Consider the following 21,979-nt stretch of genomic DNA (forward strand, 5'->3'; position numbering starts at 1 on the left):
ATTTTTAAATGTAAATAGAATTTAGATCAATTTCAATCAGGCTTTCTTTCTAAACATATGACACAAGGTTCTATTCTGGGTCCAGTCCTTTTCTCACTCATTCCAAGACTGAATGTGTCTGACCACTGTTATGCAGATGATACCCAGATATACATCATCTTCTCCCCAAATGTCCTAAACAGCCTAATCCTCCTGCAAAAGTGTATATTTGAAATTAAAGAATGGATGCATCAAAACTACCTGCAGCTTAATAATAATAAAACAGAGATTCTACTGATTGGTCCACACTGCACAACTGAGCTTTTATTTTTCTAGACTTGATTATTACAACTCTCTGTACTCCTGTCTTAGTCAGAAGCAACTGTCATGCCTTTGTTATTTTTCTCCCCAGTGAAAAGAATCTAGACTGTTTGATACCAAACCTCTGAAGTTTAACAGTGTGTGACTCCCTCTAGTGGATGTTGTGGAGTATTCTGTTGTCTTTGCTCCAAAGGTTTTTGTACAGAGTTTTGGTGTTTCCTGTCACTGTGGGCTGCAGAGCACAGTAGTACACAGCAGAGTCAGACAGCTGCAGCTTCTGGATATTCAGAGGAACTGATCTTGAGGTTGAATCCAACGTAGATGAAAATCTTTCCTTAAACTCGTCCTCTGTTTTCCCCTCACCAACTTTAAAGCGGCTCAGGATGAACTTAGGTCTGTTGTTTCCATCCTGTTTGTACCAGAAGAGGTAATGATTTGTTGAACTGGTGTTATATTGACATCCAAGTGTTACTGTCTGTCCTTCAGTAGCAGTCAAATCTCCTTTTGGCTGCAGCACGTTGTCTTGTTGTGCTCTGCATTCTGTAAAACAGCAACAAACAGTATCAGTGAGCTTTTAAAGAATCATGTCAATGTTGGATTGATATCACAGAAACAGAGCTGTGTTCATACCAAGGCACATAGCAGCCAGCAACACTGAGATGAACAGAGACGTCATATCTGCAGTGTTGAGTAACTCTGAGCTACAGAGAGTATAAAGAAGACTCTGATCTCTGTTTAGTCTTCATCAACACTAAGTTGGTGGATTTAAAGGAGGAGTCTGATCACAGTGACAGAGCTCATTCACAGCCCTGTGTTATTCCTCCTACTGACAACTTTACACTAAACACATGTTTGTGCCTCTCTCCTTTCCTAGCATAGCTTTTCTTGTATGTTTTCATCACTGGAGATTTAATGTTTGAATATAAATGACAGTTTAGTGTCTTTTGGTTCTCTGCAGCTGTCAGAGGTCAAATGTAAAGATGGTGGAGTTGTTGTGGAAGCTTGTTATCAACAATCTAAGATACAAGACCAGCTGCTGACATTACAGGATTTTAATGGAACATATAAAGATGTGTCATCAGCATGTTGTGAGATCCAGTATTGATCCCTGTGGTACACCACAAGAATTAATTTCGTATGAAAGAACAGCAGAGAAGCTTGTATTGAAAATAAAATAAATCAACCAATCAGGACCTGAGTGTCTGGTGTCAACAAATATATGCAGATTATTGAATTGACTTCAAATCAAACAAGAAAATTCACCTCAGCTTTAAATCTGCTGTTGAGGAAAATCAGTCCACCATCACTTGTATGAGAATCAAATATTAAACCTGTCATGGACTTATGGTTTTTGGATTCAGTTATTTTGTTCTCTTGGGTTCATGTTGGTTTTCTGTATTTGGGTTTATATTCATGTGTTTTCTTGCACAGTTAACTGTATGCAGGCTTGTATTAAGGGTAGTGTGTTTTCTGGGTTTTGGTTTTCAGTTTGCTCTGTGTGTCTCTTCTGTCTTCCTGCACTCCTCTCGAGCCCGTTTTTCCCTCCATGAAAGGATGATTTCTGGGCAACGGAGAGGTGAAGAATAGAAGACAATCAGACCACAAGTTGATTCTCGATTTAGCTGCTTTATTCATGCATGAAGGACAAAACACTGACTAAATAGTCAGGCTTTCCCCCCGAACAGAGGAGAGTTCACCCTTATACCATACTGACTGTGTACATGATGTGTCTTCTCCTCTGTAGGTGTCTATGTGTGTCTCAATGTAAACATATAGTGACTATGTCCACGTCATTCAGCTCCAAACAGATGTGAGGATCCTCCTCAGTTAACAGTCCTTTACAGGCATCACAAGACCTTTGGGAAGAGGACCAAATATGAACATCTGGTGATAAACTGTGGAGAGCAGGGCTGTAAGGCAAGGTGCATGCCCATCGAAGTAGGCTGTAGAGGATTTGTGGGTCACTCAGTCCACAGAGCCCTCGGTGTGCTCGGCATCACAGGAGGAGCGAGGAGCAGAGCTATCAAGAACATCACTGAAGCAGCTGAGAAAGCCTCGAGATGGCTCTGGATCCGGAGAGAAGGTCCATGGGGACTAGCAAATGCCACCTGAACACGGGCCACGGTCTGATCAACCGTGGTGGGGTCACCTGGGAGAGGGTGTATGATGTTGAGAAATCTTTATTTGACCAGCGCCAAATCACAACAAAGTCATCTTAAGGCACTTTACACATAGAGCAGGTTCTACACCGTACTCTTCAGGTTTTAATTTTAAAGCGACCCAACATTCCCACATGAGCAGCACTTAGCGACAATGGCAAGAAAAAACTCCCTTTTAACAGGAAGAAATCTCAGAACCAGAACCAGGCTCAAAGTGGGCGGCCATCTGCCTCGACCGGTTGGGGTAGAGAGGAGAGAGAGAGAAGCACATTGAAGGTCCGGGACTGGAATCTGTCATCCGGACGTCTACAGGCCCAGATTACCTGTGAGACGAGAAAACACAAACAAGTCTGGGGAAGAAGTTTAGCTTATTGATGCATTAATAGTACATTAATGTTATTTAATATAGATGGATGGATAGAGAGAGAGAGGAGGAGAGAGGGGCTCAGTGCATCATGGGAGTAGGAGTCCCCCGGCAGTCTAAGCCTATAGCAGCATAAACTAGGAGCTGGTCCAGGACAAGCCTGGCCGGCCCTAACTATAAGCTTTATCAAAAAGGAAGGTTTTAAGCCTACTCTTAAATGTCCGAATCTGGGAGATGGTTCCACAGGAGAGGAGCCTGATAACTGAAGGCTGCCTCCCATTTTACTTTTAGAGATACTAGGTACCACAAGTAGGCCTGCGTTCTGGGAGCGCAGTGTTCTGGTAGGTACATAAGGTACTATAAGCTCTTTAAGGTATGATGGAGCCTGACCATTAAGAGCTTTAAAAGTGAGGAGAAGGATTTTAAATTCTATTCTAGATTTTACAGGAAGCCAATGTCGTGAAGCTAAAATAGGAGTAATATGATCTCTCTTTCTAGTTTTTGTCAGAACGCGTGCAGCTGCATTCTGGACCAGTTGGAGTCTTTAGAGATTTATTAGGACAGCCAGATAATAATGAATTACAATAATCCAGCCTAGAAGTAACAAATGCATGGATTAGTTTTTCAGCCTCATTTTGAGACAGGATGTGTCTGATTTTTTTTAAATGTAAGCTGTGTCTCATGAGGGAGAATAATCTAGACTGTTTGATACCAAACCTCTGAAGTTTAACAGTGTGTGACTCCCTCTAGTGGATGTTGTGGAGTATTCTGTTGTCTTTGCTCCAAAGGTTTTTGTACAGAGTTTTGGTGTTTCCTGTCACTGTGGGCTGCAGAGCACAGTAGTACACAGCAGAGTCTGTCACTGCAGCAGAGGAGATCTGTAGCTGAAATATTTTTGCTTGTTCGTCATGTTTCAAAGAAAACCCTTCTACTGTCTCTTGATACTCCATGATGAGCAGATGTGGAGCCGAACTGGACTTCTGTTGATACCAGTAGAGGTAGTTTACAGATCCAGAATAATTGCAGGAGAGAGTCACATTGTCTCCTTCCAAAGCCAGCATTACATCTTGAAGTGGTTTCAGTAAATCCTCAGAGGATCCTGAAAACAACAAATATATATTTCACCATGACATTTCTATGTTTAAAATGATGAAATGTCTTTAAACTGAATGTAGTAATCACGTAAATCCTGAAACAATGAAGTTATTGAATCATGTCTACCATCTCTTGTTACATGTTGATTTGTGTCCTGAGTACTTACCAGTATGAAAAGTGAGCATCATCATCCAAATGAAATGAAGTAACATGATTTGACTTGTAGTGAATGAACAATAGAAAGAACACAGTATCTGTTCAGTTCCAAATGAAGCCTTTCATATTCAGTTGTGTAGCTCCTCCTCTTGCTGTGGTCTGTTTCCATTCAGGCTGATGGAAGCTTTAGAAATGACAGTGATGCTGCAGTCATCATCATCCAAGAAGGTCAGACTGAAGGAGGAATCTGCAGAAAACTCAGCACAATGAATCTGTAGAGAAACAACTTTCTGACAAGCAGTGTTGAGGTGTGAGTGCCTGGATTACGTTTTTAATGAGTAATGCGTTACGTCTACAATTTAAGTACTCAGTTATTTAGTTACATTTTACCAAATAGTCCTGTAACTTTTGCCACAAGAAAAGAAAGTAAGACAAATTTGGACCATTTCTACCTTTTTATTGGCAGGCACTTGGTTACGTGCTCCAGTTATATCACTGCGCTCATGTACAGCGGCTTGTTGAGCAAGATGGGACAGCATGTGTTTCGTGGAAATATTCACATTATTTAGAATGAGTTGGAAGAAATAAGAGCAGTAAGTTGTGTGTGTTTTGGTTTGTTGCCTGGATGTAGTTTATAACTTGTATGTGAGCTTATGTTTGAGACGCAGCTTTAGTCCAATAAAGACTGTTAATGGTACATTGTGTGTGTCATTCCTGCTATTAGTGTAAAGATTTACAGATTATGGGCCAGACTTGGCTGTGTGATGATGGTACAGTCATTATATTTGAAGAAAGTCTAAAACATCATGCGTGAGGAATTGCAAAGGGGTTTTCATTTTCGGTAACACTATAGTGTCAGGCTCTGACAGATAAACTGGGAGCCACAGAGCAGACCAGAGACAGACAGGTGTGGTGAGGCAGTTTATTACACAGTCCATGTTCGGTATACGAAGGCAGAAGTACAACAACGAGGCAAAAGGTTAGTCCAAAAAACAGGCGAGGGTCAATCCATCAAAAGTTGGGATTTGGCTATGGTTCAAAAAACGCTAGGGTTCACTGGTATCAAGGGAAAAACAGGGTCAGAACACTTAGACAAGGAAACTGCCAGGAAGTTACTCACAAACGATGCAGACAATCTGACAAAGACACACTGGGGGGAAACAGGCATTTAAACACATGAGGGGAGGAGATAATGATGCACAGGTGAAGACAATGGACAATCACACACACAGGAAGTCAAGACACCTAGAATGAACATAAACAGGAAGTGAGGGAATCCCAACAAAGTGAAACAGGAAATCAAAAACGAAACAAACTAAACAGTATGGGACCTGACATATAGCACTAACTCTTTTCTCAGAAGTAATGTAACTAGTTACTTTTTAATGGCAGTTATTTTGTAATGTAATTAGTTATTTATATAAGTGACGTTCCCCAACACTGGTAATGACACTGATGCTGCAGTCACCATCATAATCCAGTTTTCACATTGTTGGACATAGATGAGTCTTTTCTTCTTTAGCAGGGATGAGTCAAATATGTGACGATTCAAACATCTGAAGTTTAACAGTGTGTGACTCCCTCTAGTGGATGTTGTGGAGTATTCTGTTGTCTTTGCTCCAGAGGTTTTTGTACAGAGTTTTGGTGTTTCCTGTCACTGTGGGCTGCAGAGCACAGTAGTACACAGCAGAGTCTGTCACTGCAGCAGAGGAGATCTGCAGATTGACTTCATTTATTTTCTTATTCAGTTTAGCAGTCAGTCGAGGATTTGGAGGTTTTGCTTCAACCACAGAAGGAGATGTTGTATCAGTGATCAGGAGAAGGAACTGAGGAGCTGATCCAGGATCTTGTCGATACCACTGGAGATTATTAGCTTGAACTGAATAGTTACAGGACAGAGTAACAGTATGTCCCTCTGATGAAAACACTTCTGCACTGCTGGCTGTAATATCATCTTCCAAGGTGTTACCTAGTGAAGGAAACATGTTGTATTAAAGTTCTGTTCCAGAGTGAAATATCCATCATTTGTAAAATATCACACAATGACAAAAACATACGTACCTACAAGAGTTGAAAAGAGTAAAATGACAGCGAGTGTTTCCATGTTTCCAGAAGTGAAATGCTGTAACTGAATGTTCAGTGTGAATAAGTGTTGAGTGGTTTTGTGAGTTGTGTTTGGTCTGATGTTCACAGCTGGAATCAAACAGCTCTCTGCCATGCAGCCACCTCTGCAGTCAGTAGGAGGAGACTCATATGTCAAATTACATTCATTTCTAAAAGTCTTCATCACAGCTGTGTCTCATGAGGGAAAAGAATCTAGACTGTTTGATACCAAACCTCTGAAGTTTAACAGTGTGTGACTCCCTCTAGTGGATGTTGTGGAGTATTCTGTTGTCTTTGCTCCAAAGGTTTTTGTACAGAGTTTTGGTGTTTCCTGTCACTGTGGGCTGCAGAGCACAGTAGTACACAGCAGAGTCTGTCACTGCAGCAGAGGAGATCTGCAGTGGAACTGATCTTAAGGTTGTATTCAACGTAGATGAAAATCTTTCCAGAAACTCATTTTCTGTTTCCACCACGACAAATTTGAAGCGTCTCAGGATGAATTTGGGGCTGTTATTTCCATCCTGTTTGTACCAGTAGAGATATGGATTTGAATCACTGGTGTTATATTGACATCCAAGTGTTACTGTCTCTCCTTCAGTAGCAGTCACATCTCCTTTTGGCTGCAGCACGTTGTCTTGTTGTGCTCTGCATTCTGTAAAACAGCAACAAACAGTATCAGTGAGCTGTTAAAGAATCATGTCAATGTTGGATTGATATCACAGAAACAGAGCTGTGTTCATACCAAGGCACATAGCAGCCAGCAACACTGAGATGAACAGAGACGTCATATCTGCAGTGTTGAGTAACTCTGAGCTACAGCGAGTATAAAGAAGACTCTGATCTCTGTTTAGTCTTCATCAACACTAAGTTGGTGGATTTAAAGGAGGAGTCTGATCACAGTGACAGAGCTCATTCACAGCCCTGTGTTATTCCTCCTACTGACAACTTTACACTAAACACATGTTTGTGCCTCTCTCCTTTCCTAGCATAGCTTGTCTTGTATGTTTTCATCACTGGAGATTTAATGTTTGAATATAAATTACAGTTTAGTGTCTTTTGGTTCTCTGCAGCTGTCAGAGGTCAAATGTAAAGATGGTGGAGTTGTTGTGGAAGCTTCAGTTTCTATAAATCAGCTGATTCTAAACTTGGTCAAAGCTTCAGCTGTTAAAGTGTAGCCCTGTTGAGTTTATGATGTGTGAGAATATAAATGAACAGTAATGTCAGAGTTTAATGCTTCAGTGTGTGTTCATGGTGTATCACATCAGGTTCACATTATCAGAACATTGTTACTGAGCATTTTGAAGGAGGCTTGCCCTATTTAAACCTCAGACATTTAGTTTGGTGTGCCCCTGACTGTTGAAGTTAAAGTGAGCCCCATGGTGAGATCGAACTGTCTGAGGCCTTCAGAAAGAAGATTGTAGCAGCTTATGAGTCTGGTAATGGATTTAAAAAGATCTCAAAATAATTTGAAATCAGCCATTCCACTGTCCGGAAAATAGTGTGCAGGACATTCAAAACAACTGCCAACATGCCCGGGTCTGGCCGTACAAGCAAGTTCACCCCGAGAGCAGACTGCAAGATGCTAAAAGAAAACACCAAAAACCTAAAAATGTCATCACAGGACCTACAGCAGACTCTTGCTACTGTTGATGTGAAAGTGCATGCCTCTACAATCAGAAAGAGACTACACAAGTTTAATTTTCAAGGAAGGTGTGCAAGGAGGGGAAACCTTTGCTCTGTAAGAAAAACGTGAAGGCCAGACTGAAGTTTGCCAGAGAGAACATAGACAAAGACCAGGACTCTTGCGATAATGTTTTTTGGACAGATGAGTCTAAGATTGAATTATTTGGACACCAGAACAGAGGACATGTTTGGCATAAACCAAATACAGCATTCCAGGAAAAGAACCTCATACCAGCTGTGAAGCACAGAGGTGGAAGTGTCATGGTTTGGGGATGCTTTGCTGGTGTAGTGTACAATTTGTGTGATAAATACCAACAGTGAACAATGTTGTATCTGCTAAAAGGGTTCTTGATTGTTGACTATTATTTGCTAAAGATAATCAAAACTGAGGGCATTATGTTAAAAGAAGAGGTGTATGTGATTCTGCACTTATTGAGTGAATAAACACATTTGATGATCTGATAAACATAAACTATAATGTATGTGATTAAATATACCACACCTTCATTATTATTATTATTATTTTTTAAAAGAGAATGCAGTAAGAAAAAGTAATTGAACAGTATTGGAATTGATATGGCCTGTAGTAAATACAGTTGAAAGTAACTGAGCAGCAGTTGAATGAGCTGTGGAAAAACACCAGTAGAAAGAAACAGAAGTCTGAAGGCCAAATTTCAAAGCTGTTGATGTAGGTGAAAAACTCATGCCCAGCAGAAGTACCTGCAAAACCAGGAACCGGATGAAGCAGCCTCCAAAAGTGAAGAAGTGGCCATCGTATTGATCGGTGCCAAGAAAGTTGTTTTAAAAGAAAGCTGATTGGTTGAAATTTTACTCGGCTGTGGAGGAATTCCCACTTTACCACGATGGTCAGCAAAATGATCAATATGAATAGAAACCCTGAACTTTGTATCATTTCTACATAGAGGCTGTCTGTGTTGTTGTGGTTTTATGGCCGGTAATAAAACTCTGCAGTCAGCTGAATGACTCCTGGTGATTTCTGATTGAATATTTTGAGACTCCAACATCTTTTGAACAACGAAGTATTAGACTTTAATTTTACACGACACTGGCCAGCTCACCATCATAGAATCCACCATGAATTCTACTGTGTATGAGAGGGGGCTTGAGGAACATGTGAGACCATCTGTTAAATAAAAATTAAAGCTGAAGCGGAACTGGACTCTGCAACATGAAAATGACCCAAAACATACCATTAAATCCACCAAGGACTGGCTGAAAACTAAGAAATGGAGAGTCCTGGAATGGCAGAGTCCAAGCCCAGATGTTAATCCCATTGAGATGCTGTGGGGGTGTACATGCAAGAAACCCCTCAAACATCTAACAGCTGAAAGAATATGCGTTGAGGAGTGGGGCAAACTTTCCTCAGACTGATGTCAGAGACTGGTAGATGGCTACAAGAATCGTCTCACTGAAGTTATTTCAGCCAAAGAGGGTAACACTAGCTATTAGGGGGTAGGGTGTCCTAACTTTTTTTGTTTATCTTTTGTTTAATGAGTAAAACATTTTGTTGTTTACCTGCAATTAAATCACTTTCTTTTCCAGAGATAAATAAAAACAAGATTAGACATCGATATTTGAAAATGTCTTAATAAAGAACAGAGTATTTAACGGGATGTCCTAATTTTTACACATGACTGTAGTTCCTTATGCAGTTATTGATAAAACCATCTAGCTCCTGTGATTCTTTGATTCTTTTTGTTCTGACTCAGAAGAAAACTTCATAAGTGATTCATGTAAATATCTTGTTTATTTCTAAAGCAGTAGGAGGCAGAACGAGGTTGCTTAGATAACTGTCAGTATATCTGAAATGGGGCAGCTGTGGCTCAGGTCGTCCACTAATCAGAAGATTGATGGTTCGATTCCCGGCTCCTCCAGTCCACATGTTGATGTGTCCTTGGGCAAGATGCTTAACCCCAAATTGTTACCAATGATGTGTTAACCAGTGAAAAGAATCTAGACTGTTTGATACCAAACCTCTGAAGTTTAACAGTGTGTGACTCCCTCTAGTGGATGTTGTGGAGTATTCTGTTGTCTTTGCTCCAAAGGTTTTTGTACAGAGTTTTGGTGTTTCCTGTCAATGTGGGCTGCAGAGCACAGTAGTACACAGCAGAGTCTGTCACTGCAGCAGAGGAGATCTGAAGGTGGATTTTTGTTTGCTCTTGTTCCACTGTAATGTCGAGTCCAGATTTTGGACTTGCTACATCCCCAGAAGCTGAGTGAGAGATGAGGAACTCTGGTGGTTTTCCTGGATATTTTCGATACCAATAGAAATAATTAGTGCTTGAAAGTTTTGGGTATTTATAGGACACAGTAACATTGCTGTCCTCCAAACTGTGCTCTTCATTCTTGACTGCAGTGAGATCTTCACAGCTGACACCTGCATGAGAATATTTAAATCCAGCAGTTAGTGAACAAATGGACATTTTCTTGGGCTTCTTGTTCTGTGCTTCAGTAACTATGTAGCTGCTTTATTACATGATCACATATGAATGTTGTTGCCATTGAATTTAAGTCCAAGAGATGAAATGAAAATGTGACTCACCAGTGAATATACAGAGGAGCAGAGCTGCCACTAAAAGCAACATGTTGAAAGATAAACAGCTCAGTAATCCTCACAGTCAACTTTCTGAAGTCTGCTTACTTTCTGATGGGGACAGCTGGGCTTCTCCCATCTGTAAAGGAAGCCCCTCCTCCCTTAATGACATCACTGTGACATCACTGATCCTTGCAGGGGGGGGGGGTATCCCACCAGTTATATCACCATCACAAGACTTTTCTTCTTCTCTTATGTCTTCATTGTCAACATGAAAACTTTGTCTGGAGCAGCTTTTACATGACTGATCTGTTGTCATGTGAAACTAGAGAAGCATCAAAAATCTGTCAGCTTGTGTTTGAGTTTTGGTGTTTTCTGTCACTGTGGGTCAGGGTCGGACTGGGAACTAAATTCAGCTCTGGCAATGCTCATCTAGACCATTTGATGATAAAAACTTGCACAACTGCTAATTCACTTGTGTCTCGTCTTTTTGATCACACAGGTTTCCTGTAGGGGGACTTTAATTCTCTGACCTGCTTGACCCTTTAAGAAGGAGTGCACTTCCTCTTTAAAATGTCTCTGTGGGTATTTTTCCTGCTGTAATGTTGAACAGTTCCAAAGAAGTGGATGTTTATTTGTCATTTAACTCCAAACGAGGGGAGATTAATGCCACCTGGGTCAAAGTGGCACTAAGTCCAAACACCCTCCCTGACTGTCCACAGATAGCAGCTGACAGGGTAGAAAAGCCTCTGGAAGACAACACACTGGTTGCTCTGTTTGTTACTTTCTCCAGGAAAAATGGAGGAGGGTTAGTGTTTTGGGGACTGTGAAGGTTTTCCCACTAATTATCTGCAGATGATGAACTTAATTACATTGTTTTTCAATCTTTTTTTGTAGCTGGTCTGAATTAATGTTCCTGTTCTGACAAATCAACTCCTGCCTGCTGGTCCATCCTCCCCACTCACACTACCAACCATCCTCAAGTACAACAAGGTCCAAGGAACTCTGTTACAACCCTGAAAGAATCTCAGGATGAGGGAAGCAACACAACACTGATGTAGTCAGGTAAGAACCGCCATTTATTGTTTAGTGTCACGATAAAAGATAAATGTTGCTTCCTAATCGTACAGATCCCCAATAACTGACTGATGCTAAAACCAGATAAACTAAACCAAACCTGTATGGCTGGCTAGTGTCCATGTTTGCGGGTCAAACCGCTCCAAGTACACAACATTTGAGAGCGTGTTGGGAGAGGGAAATAGGCACAGTCCTCTCAGAGGATGCATGGTGTAAATGTCTTCGTAGCATATACACATGTTCAATTAATTCAAGACACCAGCTAATTCAGTATAAGGTTATACATTGACTCCATTATTCACGTGTTAAACTGCATTCATTCTATTCATCCTCTTCACAGCTGTGTCTCATGACGGAAAATAATCTAGACTGTTTGATACCAAACCTCTGAAGTTTAACAGGGTGTGACTCCCTCTAGTGGATGTTGTGGAGTATTCTGTTGTCTTTGCTCCAAAGGTTTTTGTACAGAGTTTTGGTGTTTCCTGTCACTGTGGGCTGCAGAGCACAGTAGTACACAGCAGAGTCAGACAGCTGCAGCTTCTGGATCTTCAGAGGAACTGATCTTGAGGTTGAATTCAATGTTGATGAAAATATTTCCTTAAACTCATCTACTGTGTTCCCTTCATCCAGTTTATAGCGGCTCAGGATGAATTTGGGTCTGTTGTTTCCATCCTGTTTGTACCAGAAGATGAAATGTTGGATTGATATCACAGAAACAGAGCTGTGATCATACCAAGGCACATAGCAGCCAGCAACACTGAGATGAACAGAGACGTCATATCTGCAGTGTTGAGTAACTCTGAGCTACAGCGAGTATAAAGAAGACTCTGATCTCTGTTTAGTCTTCATCAACACTAAGTTGTTGGATTTAAAGGAGGAGTCTGATCACAGTGACAGAGCTCATTCACAGCCCTGTGTTATTCCTCCTACTGACAACTTTACACTAAACACATGTTTGTGCCTCTCTCCTTTCCTAGCATAGCTTGTCTTGTATGTTTTCATCACTGGAGATTTAATGTTTGAATATAAATTACAGTTTAGTGTCTTTTGGTTCTCTGCAGCTGTCAGAGGTCAAATGTAAAGATGGTGGAGTTGTTGTGGAAGCTTCAGTTTCTATAAATCAGCTGATTCTAAACTTGGTAAAAGCTTCAGCTGTTAAAGTGTAGCCCTGTTGAGTTTATGATGTGTGAGAATATAAATGAACAGTAATGTCAGAGTTTAATGCTTCAGTGTGTATTTATGGTGTAGCTCAACATGTTACTGAGGATAATGAACAATGGACGGAGCTCATTGTGGCCTAATGGCCCACAGGGAACAAAGAGGATGAAGTCAGTCAGTAAGTGTCCATTTATTCTGTTTGATGGTGTCTTGTGGTTACACCAGTATTGGAAGCCACTGGCTTCCTGTCTGTTTCAGGATTGATTTCAAGATTTTATTGTTTGTTTTTAAGGTTTTAAATGGGCTGGTGCCTCCTTACCTAGCAGAACTCCAGCATCATCATCATACTCCAGTTGGAGAACTGAGGTCCACCAACCACATGCTCTTGGATGTTCTGAGATTCAGGCACAAAACCTTGACCTGGATATAGTTCCTTATGCAGTTAGTGATAAAACCATCTAGCTCCTGTGACTCTTTGATTATTTTTGTTCAGACTCAGAAGAAAACTTTATAAGTGATACATGTAAATATCTTGTTTATTTCTAAAGCAGTAGGAGGTAGACAGAGGTTGCTTAGATAACTGTCAGTATATCTGAAATGTGGCAGCTGTGGCTCAGGTCGTCCACTAAACAGAAGATTGGTGGTTCTATTCCCGGCTCCTTTAGTCCACATGTCGATGTGATATGGATGCTGGACATGACGCACTGCTATATCACTGTGAGGTGCGATGGCTCTCTCGTGGTAAAGTTTTGCAGTGGGTGTTTGAGTTACGCAGAGAAATGGCAGAGGTTATGAGAGAGGAAAAACCCAACCTTTCTATCCAAGGAGGCCAGACATCCATCCTTGAAGTCAGCGACAAAAATACTGCCTTCATGAAGAAAACAGACCCATGGAGAAGGAGGATACAATACGGAATAACAGACATGTTCCCCCAACTGACTGAGTTTTTCCACACAAACAACTTGTCTGTGGCCACAGTGAAGAAAGTAGCCACCTCACACCTCACATCACTGAGCGAGCACTTCAGCTCATACTTCTCCGATGTGAACACTGATGCCTGGGACTGGGTGCGTGATCCCTTTGCACCGGCTACAACAGCAAATGGCCTGACAGGTAAGGCAGAAGAGCAGCTGTTGGAGTTATCCTGTGATAGGACACTGAAGGTCGGATTCCAGCAGGTTAATCTTTCAAGCTTCTGGCCCTTCCTCTCACATGGGTATCCCGAACTCACTGCTGAGGCCATGCAAATATTGCTCCCCTTTCCTACAACGTACCTCTGTGAATCATCATTCTCCACTTTGACTGCAATGAAGAATAAGTACAGGGCTCGTTTACAAGTGGAGGATGATCTTAGAGTCTGTTTGTCAACCATCACTCCAAGAATAGAGAAACTGTGTTGTGAGAGACAGGCTCATCCTTCTCACTAATTTAGTGAGTTATTGATGTGAGTGATGTGTGAATTGATATTTGTGTGATAAGACTTTGATAGAGTCTAATGCAAATATTAATGACTAGGCTTAATTGCTAAAACTGTTATGATGTTGTTCAGTTTTCTGCCATTAATTTGAATAAAGGGCAATAAGTTCATTAAGTTGTGGTTAAACCACTTAAGTAAGCTTTTAACTGGTTTTAAAATGAACTGGGTTCATTTGGACTTTGCCAGTCTTGCTACTGTTCATTTTCTGAAAGCTACCTGAAAATTATAAATGCTGTGAGGTCAAAATGTAATTTGAATAAAAATGAGTTTAAAAGTATAGAAATTGTATTAACAATGATTTATTCACATTTAATTTGTGTAAGTTAATTTCTGTGAAACTTGCCTTCAGTATTTAGGTTGAAAACTTTAAAATATAAATAATTCCTACGCCATCGATGAGTACAAATGGCAGTAAACATATGTTTTAATCAGTGTGAGGATTATTAGGGGGTCCTTGGAAAATGTTCTGCCCTGTAAGGGGTCCTTGGCCCCAAAAAGTTTGAGAACCCCTGGCTTAGATAACTATAGGTATATCTGAAATGGGGCAGCTGTGGCTCAGGTCGTCCACTAATCAGAAGATTGATGGTTCGATTCCCGGCTCCTCCAGTCCACATGTTGATGTGTCCTTGAGCAAGATGCTTAACCCCAAATTGTTCCTGATAGCTGCACCAATGGTGTGTGAATGTTAATCAGTTGACTAATGTTTGAATGTAAATAGAATTTAGATCAATTTCAATCAGGCTTTCTTTCTACACATATGACACAAGGTTCTATTCTGGGTCCAGTCCTTTTCTCACTCATTCCAAGACTGAATATATCCTACCACTGTTATGCAGATGATAACCAGATATACATCATCTTCTCCTCAAATGTCCTAAAAAGCCTAATCCACCTGCAAAAGTGTTCATTTGAAATTAAAGAATGGATGCATCAAAACTACTTGCAGCTTAATAATAATAAAACTGAGATTATACTGATTGGTCCACACTGCACACATGAGCTTTTATTTATTCTAGACTTAATTATTACAACTCTCTGTACTCCTGTCTTCGTCAGAAGCAACTGTCATGCCTTTGTCATTTTTCTCCCCATTGAAAAGAATCTAGACTGTTTGATACCAAACCTCTGTAGTTTAACAGTGTGTGACTCCCTCTAGTGGATGTTGTGGAGTATTCTGTTGTCTTTGCTCCAAAGGTTTTTGTACAGAGTTTTGGTGTTTCCTGTCACTGTGGGCTGCAGAGCACAGTAGTACACAGCAGAGTCTGTCACTGCAGCAGAGGAGATCTGCAGATCCATTTGTTTTTCTTCCACTTTAATCTCCAGTCCAGATTTTGGAGTTGCTACATCCCCAGAAGCTGAGTGTGAGATGAGGAACTCTGGTGGTTTTCCTGGATATTGTCGATACCAGAAGAAATAATCATTGGCTAAAAGATTGGGGTATTTATAGGACACAGTAACATTGCTGCCCTCCCAACTGTGCTCTTCATTCTTGACTGCAGTGAGATCTTCACAGCTGACACCTGCATGAGAATATTTAAATCCAGCAGTTAGTGAACAAATGGACATTTTCTTGGGCTTCTTGTTCTGTGCTTCAGTAACTATGTAGCTGCTTTAATTACATGATCACATATGAATGTTGTTGCCATTGAATTTAAGTCCAAGAGATGAAATGAAAATGTGACTCACCAGTGAATATACAGAGGAGCAGAGCTGCCACTAAAAGCAACATGTTGAAAGATAAACAGCTCAGTAATCCTCACAGTCAACTTTCTGAAGTCTGCTTACTTTCTGATGGGGACAGCTGGGCTTCTCCCATCTGTAAAGGAAGCCCCTCCTCCCTTAATGACATCACTGTGACATCACTGATCCCTGCAGGGGGGGGGTATACTGATATCCCACCAGTTATATCACCATCACAAGACTTTTCTTCTTCTCTTATGTCTTCATTGTCAACATGAAAACTTTGTCTGGAGCAGCTTTTACATGACTGATCTGTTGTCATGTGAAACTAGAGAAGCATCAAAAATCTGTCAGCTTGTGTTTGAGTTTTGGTGTTTTCTGTCACTGTGGGTCAGGGTCGGACTGGGAACTAAATTCAGCTCTGGCAATGCTCATCTAGACCATTTGATGATAAAACTTACACAACTGCTTATTCTCTTGTGTCTCGTCTTTTTGCTGACACAGGTTTCCTGTAGCAGGACTTTAATTCCCTGACCTGCTTGACCCTTTAAGAAGGAGTGCACTTCCCCTTTAAAATGTCTCTGTGGGTATTTTTCCTGCTGTAATGTTGAACAGTTCCAAAGAAGTGGATGTTTATTCGTCATTTAACTCCAAACGAGGGGAGATTAATGCCACCTGGGTCAAAGTGGCACTAAGTCCAAAGACCCTCCCTGACTGTCCACAGATAGCAGCTGACAGGGTAGAAAAGCCTCTGGAAGACAACACACTGGTTGCTCTGTTTTTGACTTTCTCCAGGAAAAATGGAGGAGGGTCAGTGTTTTGGGGACTGTGAAGGTTTTCCCACTAATTATCTGCAGATGATGAACTTAATGAATTAGTTTTTCAATCTTTTTTTGTTGCTGGTCTGAATAAATGTTCCTGTTCTGACAAATCAACTCCTGCCTGCTGGTCCATCCTCCCCACTCACACTACCAACTATCCTCAAGTACAACAAGGTCCAAGGAACTCTGTTACAACCCTGAAAGAATCTCAGGATGAGGGAAGCAACACAACACTGATGTAGTCAGGTAAGAACCACCATTTATTGTTTAGTGTCACTATAAAAGATAAAAGTTGCTTCCTAATCGTACAGATCCCCAATAACTGACTGATGCTAAAACCAGATAAACTAAACCAAACCTGTCTGGCTGCACTATTCTTACCTGGAAAAACAAAATCACAACACAAGCAGCCATCACTTAGGCCTGGTGTTCAGAGTAGACAGACGGGCTACTACATGTGGTGTATGGACTAACAAATGTAGAAAGGAAAGTAAGAAAACGATTTAAAACCTGCTGTCCAGTCCCAGAGCTGCTAACTGAGTAATGAATAGGAATGATGGTGAATAAGTTTGGAACCACCAGGACTCTTCCTATAGCTGGCTGTCCAGGAAACTGATTAACCAGGCAAGAAGGGTCTAACACAGTGGTCTCCAACCCTGCTCCTGGAGAGCTACTGCCCTGCATGTTTTAGGTATCTCCTCACTCTAACACACCTGATTCTAATAATCAACTCGTTATCAAGTCCTTTGACGAGCCTCAGCTGCTTGATAACGAGGTAGAGTGAGGAGATACCTAAAACATGCAGGGCAGTAGCTCTCCAGGAGCAGGGTTGGAGACCACTGGTCTAACAGCACTTCAGAAGTCCTCTACAGACAGAACCTGCTGGAAGGACAACCATCTCAGCAGCTCTCCTTCAGTCAGACCTTTATGATAGAGCAGATACATAGAAGCTACTCTGCAGTAAGTTCTCTGCAATTCTCTGCAGAGAGTTTGTAAAATAAGATTTAAAGAACTCTGAGAGCACAAGGAGCAAGATTCTCTGATCTGATGAAACAGAAATTGAACTCTTTCTGAAGTCTGATGGCTTGTGGGAAAAATCTGTTGCACATTCTGGTTGTTCTTGATGTGATGGATTGATATCTCCTGCTGGACGAGAGGAGATTGAACAGTCCATGAGAGAGGTGGGAGGAGTCCTTCACTATGCAGAGAGCTTTTCTCCTGCATCTGTCTGTGTAAATGTCCTCAATAGCAGGGAGTGAGACTCTGATGACCCTCTCAGCCATCCTCACAACATGCTGCAGAGTCTTTCTGTTGGCTGCACTACAACTTCCATACCAGGAAGTGATGCTGCTCATCAGGACACTCTCAACAGTGCCCTGATAGAAGATGACCTTTGACCTGAAGTCCACAATTATCTCTTTAGTCTCATCGACGTTAAGAGACAGATTGTTCTTTATACACCGACCCACCAGTTGTTCCACACTGATGCTGCAGTCACCATCATGATACAGGTTTCACATTTTTGGACACAGATGAGTCTTTTCTTCTTTCTTCTTTTGCAAGGCTGAGTCAAATATGTGAAGATTCAAACCTCTGAAGTTTAACAGTGTGTGACTCCCTGTAGTGGATGTTGTGGAGTATTCTGTTGTCTTTGCTCCAAAGGGGTTTGTACAGAGTTTTGGTGTTTCCTGTCACTGTGGGCTGCAGAGCACAGTAGTACACAGCAGAGTCTGTCACTGCAGCAGAGGAGATCTGCAGATCAACACGTTTCTCTGTTGAGTTAATGTGAGCTGAGAAATCAGAATCAGTTGGATGAATCAATCCGTCCTCTGTGATGTAGAGCAGGAACTCTGGTCTGGATCTCTGGTATTGTCGGTACCACTGGATATTGTAGATAGAACCTTCATATCTACAGTACAGCTTGATGTTTCCTCCCTCTGCAACATGTTCTTCAGTATTTTCTGGCTTTATGCTGTTCATGGAGCCCATGGCTGTAAAATGAATCATTCATGTCAGTTAGTCTGCAAGAGATTTAAAAAAAGACTCAACAGAGGTTCTTGACTTTTACTGTCATCTTTGATCATTTTAAAATGCATTAAAAAGCCAACATGTTCTTTCCGTTTGTGAATTGACTTCCACAAAATCATCCAGCTGTGAAAAACAGATATGTGGTTAATACATCAGGTAAAATGAGACTTTGATCTGTGTTCTAACACTCACCTATAAAGTGAGATAAAAGTATAAAGAGGTAAAGCAACATGTCTTTGGAGTTGTTGAAAGCAAACAGACAGCAGATGATCAATGTTCTTCCACTGCAGTAGAATGAAGAAACTAAACAGCCTCTCTGCTGCACAGCCCTTCTCCTCAGCATCAAGCTGATTGGGATTTGACTTCCTCAAACATTTCTGCTCTGGAGACACAAATAATCTCATTGGTTGAGTTGAACCTCAGTGGGCGGGACAACCCTCTTGTTATGTGATAAAAAGAGGATGTGATGGTGACAAGCTCTGAGATATTCGGTACAGCAAGTAGCTTGGAAAGGTTTAGAAAGAATCAAGGAACTATTGTGTTTGATGGTGTCTTGTGTTTGAAGCATCATCCAGCTGGTTTGTCATTGATGTGGATTTGCTGCTCATGTGAATCCTCCCACAGTGTTTCATTAGCAGCTGTAACCACAGTGACTCTGATAAAACAGGAATTAGCAGAATCCATCTGATATGAAGCTGTGGTTTGAATACCACTTCCCTCCTCTTTGAAGAGTAGTCACATATCTGTGTTCAGGTTTTTGTACAGCCTCTTCTACACTTTCTATCACTGTGTGTCTAGAGCACAGTAGTAGAGAGCTGTGTCTGCCAGGGTTAGTCTCTGTATGGTCAGCTCAGTTGATGTTGGTGATGTTTTGGATCCATATCTATCTTTATTATTATCAGGAATATATTCAGATGTAACTGACTTTGCTCTTTTCCAGAGTATAAACTCAGGTGCCTGAAGGTCTGAATCATGTTTGTACCAGTAAAGTAGTGGTTGAGTACTACTTGTCTCATATGTACATGTGAGTGTGACAGATTGTCCTTCTCTTTTACTGACTTCATGTTGTTCAGGATAGATTTTGTCTCCAGCTATTAGTCCTGGAAAAAGTAGAGAAAATGAAGCCATTAGACTAACATTGTTCATGAGGCTGAGAGGAGAAGACAGTGGAAAATGTCAACTGTACAGTGTTACTCTGTGGACACAAACTGATCAACTGTTCATTTGACTGATTTCTATAGAAATCATCTTCCAAGGTGTTACCTAGTGAAGGAAACATGTTGTATTAAAGTTCTGTTCCAGAGTGAAATATCCATCATTTGTAAAATATCACACAATGACAAAAACATACGTACCTACAAGAGTTGAAAAGAGTAAAATGACAGCGAGTGTTTCCATGTTTCCAGAAGTGAAATGCTGTAACTGAATGTTCAGTGTGAATAAGTGTTGAGTGGTTTTGTGAGTTGTGTTTGGTCTGATGTTCACAGCTGGAATCAAACAGCTCTCTGCCATGCAGCCACCTCTGCAGTCAGTAGGAGGAGACTCATATGTCAAATTACATTCATTTCTAAAAGTCTTCATCACAGCTGTGTCTCATGAGGGAAAAGAATCTAGACTGTTTGATACCAAACCTCTGAAGTTTAACAGTGTGTGACTCCCTCTAGTGGATGTTGTGGAGTATTCTGTTGTCTTTGCTCCAAAGGTTTTTGTACAGAGTTTTGGTGTTTCCTGTCACTGTGGGCCGCAGAGCACAGTAGTACACAGCAGAGTCAGACAGCTGCAGCTTCTGGATCTTCAGAGGAACTGACGTCCCGTTGACTGTAGCATTAAATCTGTCTTCGGGGAACTCTGCAGCATTATTTTCTATTCCAGAGTAACGTCGCAAAACATACTTTGGAAAATCATTCACTTCTTGTTTGTACCAGAACAAATATGGAGTTGTACCACTGGTCTTAAATGTACAATTAAGTGTAACTGTCTGTCCTTCAGTAGCAATGACATCTCCTGGTGGCTGGTTCACTTTGTCTTGTCCTTTACACTCTGGGGAAGAACAGAACATGCAGAGGAAGAGATGAATCAATAAAGATGATTGATTAAAGGAGAACAATCAGCAGGTTTAAAGAGTTACCTAGCCAGAGAGTCAGTATCAGGATGTTTCTCAGCCAGTGTTTCATGTCTGCAGTGAGAGGGGAGGAGAGAGAGGAAGAACATTGATACTCTGATGGATCTGGGCCTTCACATCATTGGCCCTTCCTCTTTATCATCTGTTGAGGAACTCTCAACATTTACATCACATTTACATTTCAGCTGTTTAGCTGCCGCTCTTATCCAGAGCAGCTCATCATGAGGAGATTGAACCTGTCAACTTTTTTAAACAGGAAGGTCTCTTTAATCAGTGAACCACCCTGGTATTCCATCATCATCATCATCATCCTCTCAATAAGCTTCATTTATTTGTTGGAGATATAAAAGAGATGTTTATATCAAAGTGTTAAGTGTCCTATCATATAACGTCTCCTGGAGCTAACATGAGGTCTGTCACCACATCTGATCAACAATGACAGAAACACAAACTGTGGAGAAAAAGGACGTTCTTGTCAAGTTCTTCTGTGTAGAGAAAATTATAATCAAGCTCACTATGAGCTGGATTAGACGTGTTTATGAAAATGTAAAAAGAAAGACACAGTAGTAAGTTTCATTTTATCAGTGAATCATGTTGTCAGTGTCCACCTGATGGCGCTGTTGTTGAATAAAAGGAGGAGTTGAAGTGTGTAAATGTTGAGTGAGGAGCTGTCAGGTTTTTGTACAGAGACTGTGGGTTTGCTGTTACTGTGGGCCTCACAGCACAGTAGTACAGAGCAGAGTCTGTCACTGCAGCAGATGAGATCTGCAGTTTGACTCCACGCTTTTCTCCAGACAGTTTAGCAGAGAACCTTTTGTTTAGTGAGTCTGCAGGTCTTGAGCTGTTCAATCCTGAGATGTACATGATGAACTCTGGAGGTTTTCCTGGATATTGTCGATACCAGAAGAAATAATCACCAGCTGCAGCTTCTTTGTCGTATTTGTAGGACAGAGTAACAGAGCTGCCTTCTAAACTGAACTCTTCACTGTTGACTGGAGTGAGTTCTTCACAGCTGACACCTAAAGGAAGAGATAACTCTGTTATAACATGTTGTCAAAGACTCATCAAAGGAATATGTACAACTTCATGCTCAGTTTTGAAGCAAACATCAATAGAAGTAAATATGAAGTGTGTCTCCTACCTGTTAGTGTGATCAGAAACACAGTTGAAAACAGACTTAATTGCATTGACACCATCTTGAA

General features: G+C 41.1%; 1 protein-coding gene and 1 gene segment (V, D, J or C); both read right to left on the reverse strand.

Moving 5' to 3' along the window:
- Positions 1 to 535: 535 nt before the first annotated feature.
- On the reverse strand, positions 536 to 4,130 carry LOC133990155 (uncharacterized; the record flags this gene model as incomplete). The annotated part of the gene is made up of 5 exons (XM_062428330.1): positions 4,085 to 4,130; positions 3,648 to 3,922; positions 2,266 to 2,426; positions 931 to 1,001; positions 536 to 840 (listed from the first exon to the last, which is right to left on the reverse strand). Coding segments are annotated over exons 1-5 (858 nt in total), but the record flags the coding sequence as incomplete, so codon positions are not given.
- A 16,257-nt stretch (positions 4,131 to 20,387) lies between these two features.
- Positions 20,388 to 20,829, reverse strand: LOC133991206 (T-cell receptor alpha chain V region CTL-F3-like; the record flags this gene model as incomplete). The annotated part of the segment is given in 2 exon segments: positions 20,388 to 20,695; positions 20,784 to 20,829. Coding segments are annotated over 2 exon segments (354 nt in total), but the record flags the coding sequence as incomplete, so codon positions are not given.
- Between the last annotated feature and the right edge of the window lie 1,150 nt (positions 20,830 to 21,979).

The sequence above is a fragment of the Scomber scombrus genome, chromosome 11 (genome assembly GCF_963691925.1).
Source record: "Scomber scombrus chromosome 11, fScoSco1.1, whole genome shotgun sequence".
In the NCBI taxonomy this organism is placed as follows: domain Eukaryota; kingdom Metazoa; phylum Chordata; class Actinopteri; order Scombriformes; family Scombridae; genus Scomber; species Scomber scombrus.